At 33.8% G+C, this 11,601-nt stretch overlaps 1 protein-coding gene across 1 annotated transcript in view; it reads right to left on the bottom strand.

Moving 5' to 3' along the window:
• Positions 1 to 11,601, bottom strand: part of BLTP1 (bridge-like lipid transfer protein family member 1) — a 205,727-nt gene that overhangs the window by 183,154 nt on the left and 10,972 nt on the right. The window contains exons 3-6 of the mRNA XM_077770881.1: positions 8,911 to 9,040; positions 5,403 to 5,519; positions 4,336 to 4,414; positions 2,497 to 2,561 (exon numbers count right to left, since the gene is read on the bottom strand). Of these exons, the coding sequence (XP_077627007.1) occupies positions 2,497 to 2,561; positions 4,336 to 4,414; positions 5,403 to 5,519; positions 8,911 to 9,007 (358 nt within the window). The 5' untranslated portion in view covers positions 9,008 to 9,040. The remainder of the gene's footprint in view (positions 1 to 2,496; positions 2,562 to 4,335; positions 4,415 to 5,402; positions 5,520 to 8,910; positions 9,041 to 11,601) is intronic.

Genomic DNA, 11,601 nt, shown 5'->3' with positions numbered 1-11,601 from the left:
AAAAGGTTATACCAATTGCTTAAAAAAAAAAAAAAAGAGGTAAAAAAGCTGGGTGAACAATTGATATTCTAAAGCTACAGACTAGCAACTGCTCATTACACATAGCCATTCTAACCCACAGAGGACAGAAAAAAGCCTATTCCAAACTACAACAAAATACATGTATCACATAAGGTCACTAAATGTATGCTCAAAATTATTCAATAAACAAGTCTAATTTTTAGGAAACTTTTCCCAGACATGAAATCTACCCATTATTTTTCTAGTCATTCTGATTTCATTAATTCTAAAGCTACCAAATTCTCATCAATTTATGCCAGTCGTTTCAAGGAAAAGTACATGATGTATTATGGTGAAAGGGGAAAAGCTTGTGGGAGCAAGGGAATGACAGTTAAAAAAAAAAAAAGACTAAAAGTGAAGTAATACTGAATGCAAAAGTAATTTAGGCTAGCTCAATCTTGTGCTAAGTTTAAAAATTTTTGCAACTTTAAATCTAGTTTCCCATAGAAATAAAATTATAAAGAACAGCAAGATTATTAAAGTGAACCCACCAAAAAAGAGAAAAACCTAACTGGAAAGTTCCAAAGTTCTGTAGAACCTAACCACCATTTCAGAATCTCAGTGTGGGGTACCAGAAACACAGGATGTGCTAACAGCTAAGAAAAGGTGCAGGAGCCTCATCATCTTCTGACACTTCTCTCCAAGGCCCCACCTAAAATCTTATAAAACTAGTTATCAGAGTATGGTCTGCGGACATTTGCAGGGATCCCAACATCTGTTCCAGGGACCATGAATTCAAAACTATTTTAATAGTATTATTATACGAAAATGTTTAACTTTTTCTCAATTACTCTCCCATGAATAAACAGTGGAGTTTCTTTTAAAGACGGTATGATACATGGTACTTCAACAGACTGAATATAAAAGTAGATATGAGAATTCAATTATCTTCCATTAAGCTAGACATTAAAGTGATTTGCAAAATATACAATAATACCACTCTTCTCATTATTTGGTTTTTGGGAGTTTTTTTGTTTTTTGTTTTTTTTGCTTCAGAGAAGTTATTTTTCATAAAATATGGTACAGGGTTTACTATATATTTTGAAGGTGGCACCAGAAGGAACTTCATTATTTTTTTTAAATTCAAGTAAGTTAACATATAGTGTAGTATTAGTCTCAGGAGTAGAACCCAGTGATTCATCACTTACATAGAATGCCCAGTGCTCATCCCAACAAGTACCCTCTTTAATGCCCAGCATTCATTTAGCCCATCCCTCCACCCATCACCCCCCAGCAACCCTCAATTTGTTCTCTGTACTTAAGAGTCTCTTATGGTTTGCCTCGCTCTCTGTTTTTATCTTATTTTTCCCTCCCTTCCCCTATGTTCATCTGTTTTATTTCTTAATTTTAATAAAATCAAAAATGTTTCTATTTATCAGGCATAATTTTGAATGCAAGATTTATCAATATAAATTACATAAATAAAAGCTCTTGGAGGTCCTCAGTTATTTAGAAGACTATACATATAGTTCTTGAGATCGAAAAGTTAAGGAACCACTATTCTAAGGAGTAAAGTCAAGGTCTACATTCCTTGAAGCTCCTGGTAATGATTAACATCAAGTACGAGTGTTAGGGGCATAGGAGCACTTATAGAGTTGCAAAATGAAATCCTAGGGAGAAAATTCTGAGATGATAAAATTTTAATGATAAAAGCAGAACCAGAAGATAGTCTAGAGCTTTCATTTCCTCTTTTCTCTTCAACCTTAGCACAGTAGATAAATAACAATTAGAAGCAGTGTCAGGCAGGAAAGGTACAGTAGCTGTTAAGTAGGAAAAGTACCTTAGAATAATTAAAGAGTGCTAGGAAGTTCATTTTAACCAGAGTATGGGTTGGATCCACAGATGTAATAGGAGGTAAGGCTATGTATAGGGGTAAAGGTCATACTGAGGATAACTCTAAATAAATAATATGCTAAAGTAACTAAATGTAATCAGGCAAGAGGAAAGCTGCTGAAAGATCTTCAGACAACTGGTGAGATAATCAGTCTGTAAATGCCAAAACTCTAAAAAGTATTTTTATATTATATATATCTTATATGTATAATATAAATAAAATTTTGTAAATGCCAGAACTTTAAAAAATATTTTTATATTTTTATATTATATATTATATTATAAAATGTGAAATTTTTTTTTAATTTTTTAATGTTTTATTTATTTCTGAGAGAGAGAGAGACAGCGTGAGCAGGGAAGGGTCAGAGAGATAGGGAGATACAGAATCTGAAGCAGGCTCCAGGCTCTGATCTAGCCGTCAGCAGAGAGCCAACGAGGTGCTTGAACCCATGAACCGTGAGATCATGACCTGAGCCAGAGTCGGACGCTTACCCGACTAAGCCACCCAAGCACCCCTAAAATGTGAAATATTTCAATGTCCATAAATGAAAGCACTGATGATATAATTAAAGATTTCAAATACACAAAAACATGAAGACTCACCATGTTGCTTCTGCTTTGGATTATACATTTTCCACCACCGAAAAATTATAAATCCATCTTGAATTCTATGCAAGATAAATTACAAAATAAAAACTTCAGTAACAATTTACTTAATTCATTTAATTAATTATTATAAAAGGCTGGCAACGGGTAATGAATATGAAAATACAGAAAACTCTCCATGGATCACTGGTATAAATGTATCATAATCTATAATCTCCGAGTTAAAAAAAAGGAAAGAGAATTTGCATAGTCTAAATTACTCTATTTAGGTAAAATTTAATACCATATCACATGTAATAGGAAAATGAAGTGTTAACAGAAAAACTTTTTTTCTTTTATAAATGATATTTTTTTTAATGGTGTAAAAACTCTATAAACAAAAGGCCAAATCTTGAATGGGGGACATTAATTAACATGCTACCAGAAGCTTCTAAAGATACTCCTTCATCTCTGTAATCATATAGCACCCCATGTCCCAAAAGGATGAACACAGACTCTCAACTTTTCACTTTTCTTTAAAAAATAATGTTAGACTCACAAAGAAGTTGTCTCTACTGTTTTAATTGAAGTATGAGTGTTGCCAAACCACAGCACCTCTCAACTAATTCAAAACTTTCAAGTTCTAAGTTAAGAAATCAAATGTTAAGAAAATCACAAAAATAAGGTAAGCTTTTCTTTAAAGGCCTACAGAAGAAAGAACATATTTAATATATTATTTATCTTTTATTATATTCAGATTTCTGTTTCCTTTTTTTTTTAATGTTTTATTTATTTCTAGGAGAGAGAGACAGCGTGAGCAGGTGAGGGTCAGAGAGAGAGGGAGTCACAGACTGAAACAGGCTCCAGGCTCTGAGCTGGCAGTCAGCACAGAGCCCGACGCGGGGCTCGAACCCATGAACCGCGAGATCATGACCCAAGCGAAAGTCGGACGCTTAACCGACTAAGCCACCCAGGCGCCCCTGTTTCCTTCTTAAAATAAAATTAGAGGGGCGCCTAGATGGCTCACTTTGTTAACCGTTTGACTATTGATTTCAGCTCAGGTCATGATCTCAGGGTCGCTGAGATCAAGCACCACATTGAGCTCCATTCTGAGCATGGAGCCTGCTTAAGATTCTCTCTGTCCCTCTCCCTCTGCCCTTTCACCACTCGTGTGCTTGCTAGCGTTCTCTCTAAACAAAAATTAATAAAATAAAATTAGAATAGCTAACAGACACTAAACAATTCTTTTTTAATTTTTTTTAAGATTTATTTATTTTTGAGAGACAGAGAAAGACAGATCACAAGCAAGGGAGGGGCAGAGAGAGAGGGACACACAGAATGGGAAGCAGGCTCCAGGCTCTGAGCTGTCAGCACAGAGCCTGACGCGGAGCTCGAAACCGTGAACTGTGAGATCATGACCTGAGCTGAAGTCAGACACTCAACCGACTGAGTCACGCAGGTGCCCCTTAACAATTCTTAAAATATATTACCTATAATACCTTAAAAAGTATTATCAGCATCCCTGATTTTTGCTTTATGTAACAAATGACCACCAAGAATTCTACCAAAAAAAAAAAAATGGTCAGGTAATTTAACGGCTCTAGTATTCATACAGGAATGAAATGAGATTATTCATTTCTACAAGCCTCCATTTGATAAACTTTTTGCCAGTCTAAACCTTAGCTAAATTAATCTACTGATAAAAATATTTTTAAACATCAATTCACCGGATATGGTTTACTGAAAAAATTATTTTTGATGTATGGTTTTATTTGAAGAAGTCATATTAATCAGAAAAAATTTTACAATATTTCAAGTTTAAGATGAGCTGCTTTTTTCGTTTTTTTGTTTTTTTACCTAATAGACATGTCTTCTGTAATATAATAGATTTCACGAACCATGACTTTTCCAGAAAGAACAGAGAAAGAGAAGGAGCCTGTTGTAGAAAAAACAACAACAACAGCGATTAATGGAATTGTTTTGATACAGAGTAGAGCACTTAAAGCTTAAAATAATCTTAGCATTCAATTTATTCAATAATTAAATGTTCTTTCCTGGCTTCCTCCTGATGTCCTTACAGACTTACTAATTTTCTAACCCTCTTTCCTCAAATATAACAAAAAGTACAATAAGTACCATCACTATGAACTGAAACTACTAAATAACCATATGAAGACATTAAATAGTTGCTCCATATGAATAATTCCCCTAATTATGCACAACTATTAAATAAACCCCAAAGCAGTGATAATTCACCATCTTTCTCCATTAATTTCTTTGACTCCAGGAACCAGTCATTGTCTCAAATTAGTGGAAGATGACTTATGTTTGAAAGAAATGTTATTTATATCACCACTAAGAAGTACTCTAAGGAAGGTTAGAATGGTTCTAGTCAGTGACCTCTCAACTCTTTTTCCCACTGGTCAAGGGCTTTCCAAAACATTGGTTCCTGACAGACCCTCAAATCTGCAAACTTCCCACTTATAAAAAGAGTCATTACTAAGTTAATAATGCGGACCACAAAATGAACTGCACAAAATGATTCCAACTTATAGATTTTTTTAAGTAGAAGTTATTAAAAAAAAAACAAACAGGAAAAACTTCAGTGAGCATTAGAAACTTTGGATAGTAGAATCCTGAGAAATTCCTATTTCTATATTTTATATGTGCCTATATTNTTTAAAAGCCAAAAAAAAAAAAAAATTCAAAAGTTGCTACAGAAACAGTTTAAGAAACAAGAATGAGGTAAAGAACCTAGCCAAGTGATAGTTTACCTTCTGTCAGAGTGCTATGTGAGAGAAATTCCAGTTAGGTTAATGTTCATAAAACAAAGGTTATTTCTGAAGTTACTGTCACTTATTAGATATAAATTTATAAGTCTCAAGGTTATGCAAAAGAAAAATTTCAGTGTTACTCAAACTTACCAATATGGATATAACCATGTTTGTATAATCTATTGAGAACCAATGTTAAAATAAGACCAACATTTCGAGAATTGTAGTATGTAAGATAAATAATCCATCCACAGGACAAAATGGTAGCTGTTGGGAGAAAAAAGATGAAAAAGAATCTCACTATAAGTTTCCTTTACAATCACCTTAATATCTTAATAAAAACTTGTTAGTAAAAGATCATTACATTCAAAAATGTCAGGATTTACTTCTACACAGTAATATGTTCTCTTTCAATTTAATACTTGGATTTTTAAAACCAGATGTTGATCCTACCTTAGCCATCTTTTTCATTTTCCTTATGCATAAGTCAGAAAAGCACATATTCCAATCAGATTAACTAAAGAAATACTTCCTTTTTGTTTCCTTTTCCACTATTTTGTACTATGTTAGTTACTAAACATATATAAAGACATTCTGAAAAGCCCCTGTTTCTAAATATTCTGAAAAATGTCCACCTTTATTAGGCTAAAAGCTCATTCCCAAGCTGTTTCCTAAAGGCTACAGTCATTAAAAAGAACGAAAACCAATGATTTTTTTAAAATCAGAGAAAAAGCAATGTTTTTTTTTAATCAATAGTTCCTGCTTTTTAAAAAAAAGGTAAAGAAGTGAGGATTTTACTCTACTTAAAGGCATATCTATATTAAACAGGCCACTTTATGCTATTTTGCTATAATTGATAAGACAATAACCGACTTTAAAAAAAATTTTTTTTAATCTTTAGTTTTGAGAGAGAGAGAGAGACAGAGATAGAGACAGAGACAGAGACAGAACACAAGCAGGGGAGGAACAGAGAGAGAAGGAGACACAGAACCCAAAGCAGGCTCCAGGCTCTGAGCTGTCAGCACAGAGCCCGACACCGGTCTCAAACTCATGAACCACGAGATTGTGACCTAAGCCGAAGTCGGACGCTTAACCAACTGAGCCACCCAGGTACCCCAATAACCTACTTTTAAAGAATCAGTGAATATGCTACAGTAAATGGTATTTCAAATTTGACCATTTTTCATGAAAAGTTTATAGTCACTTATAGGATTCAGAATATTCCTCCCAAGAACCTAGTTCATTAATATAGAAAAATTAAAATGTAAGACAGAGTTTTTGATAATAATTTTCCTTTTATTTATCCATTTAAAAGTATAACTATTTTCTAACTTAGGATAAAGTAATGTAAAGCAATTGAACATGTATGACCATTTAGCAACATCACATTAAGTTAACATTTTTAAAAAGTTATTTTAACATGGATAAAACAAAGCAGGCACTGAGAGTCAAAATAGATTTTCTCAGGGTAGCTTAGATTGACAGTAATAGCTCTGATATAGTAAGTGCTATGATTTGTCCATAAATATTATTTCTAGAACAATTCTTTTGAAAAGTTATTTTGATGATATGTCATTATATTTTTCTTTGTAAAAAGTGTTTTGGGGAGCGCTTGTGTGGCTCTGTTGGTTAAGTGTCTGACTTCGGCTCAGGTCATCATCTCATGGTTCGTGGATTCAAGCCACATATCGGGCTCTGTGCTGACAGCTTGGAGCCTGGAGCTGGCTTCAGATTCTGTCTCCCTCTCTCTGTCCTCCCCCACCCCCCAACATCTGTCTTGCTCTCTCCCTCAAAAATAAACAAACATTAAAAAAAAGAAGTGTTTTGGGTGTTTTTAATTGAAGTATAGTTGACATAATGTTTCATTAGTTTGAGGTATATAAAATAATGATTTGAATATGTCATTATGTTTTAAGTTTAAAGTACATTTTGTGCTAATTTTTACTATAAATCACTGTGTTGACAGCAGGTTATTATGGGCCATTCAGAAAGGCAAGAGGTAGGGAAGCTCGGGTGGCTCAGTCGGTTAACCGTCCGACTTCGGCTCAGGTCATGATCTAATGGTGCGTGGGTTCGAGCCCCATGTCAGGCTCTCTGCTGACAGCTAGCTCAAAGCCTGGGGGCTGCTTCAGATTCTGTATCTCCCTCTCTCTCTCTGACCCTCCCCTGCTCAGGCTGTCTCTCACTCTCTTAGAAATAAATTTTTAAAAAAGGCAAGAGGTATTTGCTGAGAAAGTATGCTTCCAGTAGTGTACAACCTGAGAATTGTGGTCTTCTCACTCTATCATGTCTCTCTAACCCCTTCAATATCATGGGGCCACTTAATAAAACAGTAAGAGTAAACAATCAAACAATCACTCAGTGTCTTACTGGGTGTTACTATTGTTTTTTCCTTAAAGAAAGGATTTATATAAAATAGAAATAAGTCAGAGAAACTCTAATAAGAGAAGACAATGATAGGACATAAGGAAGAATTCTGCCTTAAATAAACTAAAAGGCAGTTTTCAATCCTGCTATTATGAAGTTCTATTTCATATTAATATTTTGCATTTCATTTTACTTTTTTGGCTTTAATTAATGATAATTTATAATAGTTCACTTCTGTCAATTAGAAAAAAACAGAATTCAAAGTTTAAATGGTAATCCAATCCTGCCTAAAAATCATGAATCATAATTCCTTCTATATACTCTTCACTTCCACCCATTTCCTTACATGTCTTGTGGTATCATGAAAGAACCATAAACATGCACTCAGAAAAAGAAAAGCTATGTAACCTGTCTAAGTTATTTAATCCTTAAGGGCCTCAATTCTCCAACATGTTAAAAAGAAAAGAATAGTACCTACCTTCCTAATTTTTCTCTGAGCATTGCAACAACATATGCAAAATGCCAATGGTATGTGGCACACAGAAAATGCACAATAAATATCATTACCCTCTTTTTCCCTTCTTACCCCATCCTACACTTTCTATTTTCCCCTCTACCTTTCTAATTCTTATGCTGAAATTCAAATCCACATAAACTTTCTGAGCAGTAACAGCCCACAGTATTCCCTTCTTTCCTAATTATTTTTGTAGTCTCTTCTCTTATTCATAGTCATTTATTCATTCATTTTCCCTCCCCCTCTTCGCCAATGATTTATACACTGTTTTGTATTCTTTCTATGTACCTAGAAAACTTCTGGATTATTAGGCAAAAAAAAATTTTTTCTTTTACTGGCAGAGCCCACTGTTAAGTGTAAGGAGTAAGGAAAGAGATGAGATTAATTAGGCATATACACTCTATTTTGCTATAAAAACATATTTGCCATGGGGATTTATCATTATAAAACAAACAAAAGTGCGTGCGTGTGTGTGTGTGTGTGGAGATGAGGTTTGGTGAAGGAGTGGACTTGAGACAGAAAAGATAATCTAATTACAATCTCTTTCTTTTCCTCCCACCTCCCCTAAGTCACACAAGGAAGCAACCTAAGAAAAAGAGCCCGCTAGAGCACTTGCCAGAGCAAATATTCATAGAAATACAGCTTGAAACCTTTTTTCCAAAAAATAAACCAATGGTATTGTAAGCATTTCAACTTCAGCTAACTACTGCTTAAAATATGACAGTTGTTAATCCATACATAAAAAACAGCAAAGTACAAGAAATATATTCTACTTACCAACAAGGAGCCAAACAACATTGGAATTGTGTTCTGTAAGAAAATCTTCTAATTGAGTGATACTAGGAACAATACTCTCGTTCTTCCTTTGATCCATTACTGAAGTTTTTCCAGACCAGTATCTAAGGGCCTAAAAGTTCAAAGGTTAAATTTAGAATCAGATTTATTAAACTGTAAGGGAAATCATATAAGACAGGAAAAAAGGTAAATTTAATAAAAGTAAAAGTTCATAAGGTAGAAAATAAAAGAGAAGCTTAAGGGCCAGATAGGAAAATGGAAATAGTTTCATTACAAAAATTTTTACTTTGCTGGTACTTTTTAGTGTTATGCTTTCTGGTGTATTTTTAATACATTTTTAATCTAAATGAAAGTTGATATATTGAATTACTGATTAAAAGAATTAAAGGAGGGGCACCTGGGTGGTTCAGTCAGTTGAGCATCCTCCCAAAGACGCATAACTTGAACCTAATCTATCTTGCCTCTCTCTGTCTTCATATATTATGACCAGTAAGAACTGTTTTATTCATCTTTGTATCCACAATACCAGTCACAGTGCCTCGAACACAGACACTGTTTTCAAGTATTACATCATTTTAAATGGTATTTTTATCTATTACATAAGAAAATAACTGATCTACATGTTTTAAGACAAGCTCTCTCAGTATTTTCTTTAAAAAAATTTTTTTTGATGCTTATTTATTTTTGAGAGAGAGACAGAGACACAACACAAGCGGGAGAGGGAGACACAAAATCCGAAGCAGGTTCCAGGCTCTGAGCTGTCAGCACAGATCCTGATGCAGGGCTCAAACCCATGGGCTGTGAGATCATGACCTGAGCTGAAGTCGGACACTTAACTGCCTGAGCCACTCAGGCGCCCCTCAATATTTTCATGACTCATCAATATTCTGAAGAGAATAGTCCTGAAGTCCATGATAGATAAAATTGCTGTCTACATTAAAATAGAAATTGTGGCAATTATTTTTAGTAACAAAGAAAAACATGAAAATGTGAAATAGTTCATGCAACATAGCATAAACTGGAGATATATCAAAGTTCCTAATTTAACACCACTACTACTACCACCATTTTAGGAAAACATCTTTCCAAATAGATTACTTTTCAAAATGAATTACCTGTAAAATCTTTTCAAATACTACATTCGAACTATTTCATTTCTCACTGGCATAAAGAAAATAAAATTATCAAACATCTAATATTTACATTAACAGTTTTAGAGACAGAATTCCAAATCTTAATTTGGTCCTTCAGAAATGGAGGTCATCCCACAAATCAGTAGGAAAAAAAATGTAAATAATATGATCAGAAAATGAACAAAATATATAAATAGGCAATTTACAAAGATAGATAGTATCACTAACAATTAGAGACAAACACCATTTATCACCCAGTAGTGATATAAGTAAAAATCAGAAAGACTGTAAACAATACATCATCAAAAATATAGGAAAATGGGCACTCATACACAGTTGATTGGAGTAAACTACCTTTGGGAAGAACAATTTATTCAGATACTATAAGAATGTGTACACTTTAACTTGGACATTTCTGTTCTAGGACTCTCTCCAAAATACTCAGGCACAAAAATGTGCTTTTCAAGAACAATCACTGCAGCATTATACAGTATACTGAAATATTTGAAAAAAAAGTCAATTAATAATAATAATAATTAATAATTAGTTAATATGGTATATTTTACTGGAAAATAATGTGCAGCCTTTCCAAAAGAATGAGATAGGTCTAAATGGGCTGATACACAGAAATGTCTAGGTTATATGTAATGTTGGCAGGGAAAGAGCAAGTTGAGAAACAAAATGCATAGTATTCCACTTATGTTTATAAGAAAAAAGACCAACTATTATGTATATTACATATACAGACCTTATATACACACATACACATATATATGTACACATGTATGGAGTGTGTGTATATATACACTTTTTTAAATACACAAAAACATTAACAAAACCATGTAGTGTTACCTCTAGAGAGAGCAGTAGAAAAGACTTGGGGGAAAGCAAAAGAATCACTTCTACTTTTACTCTTGATACTTAGGTATTATCTAAATGTTTTACAATTGGCATATAATACTCCCATAATTTAAAAAGAAAAAGGGAGAGCTGGTAACTAGAACAGAGGAAACAACAGGTGAGATATGCCCAAGCACATTATCTCTGGGCCTCTCCTTATAACTATGGCCAGGGAATAGGTGTCTCCCAACCCAAAAATAACAACTCAGTCATCTGTCATTTTATCATGTCTTTTTTCAGTGCTTAAATACTTATCTTTTTAAAAAATTAAAGTGCAAATACAGTATCAAACTCAAACTTCATCACAACATCAGAAAGATCGCCTTAGCAAGAATTATTTGATTTGACAGTCTTGAGTATAAGAATGGAAGGAATATAAAAAAAAATAAAAAAAAAAAAGAATGGAAGGAATATATACTGTTCTAGAAAGGGGAGGCAAGTAAGCTTCATCAAGGAAGGAGGTAAAGAACATTAAGAGAGACTGGAGAAGGGAGAAGGAGGAGGCAGTCATCAAAGAAAAACAGTAGAATCAAAATATCCTGCTTCAGACTGTATTGTTCCAGAAACAGGCCATTATGTGGATTAAGAACATGATTCTATACCGGACTAAGTTACATGGCAATGAGAAAGAATGAAATCT

This window comes from Crocuta crocuta, unplaced genomic scaffold, assembly GCF_008692635.1.
Source record: "Crocuta crocuta isolate KB4526 unplaced genomic scaffold, BGI_CrCroc_1.0 scaffold331, whole genome shotgun sequence".
In the NCBI taxonomy this organism is placed as follows: Eukaryota; Metazoa; Chordata; class Mammalia; order Carnivora; family Hyaenidae; genus Crocuta; species Crocuta crocuta.
The sequence above is the reverse complement of the archived record's forward strand: the minus strand, read 5'-3'. Positions and strand labels throughout refer to the sequence as shown.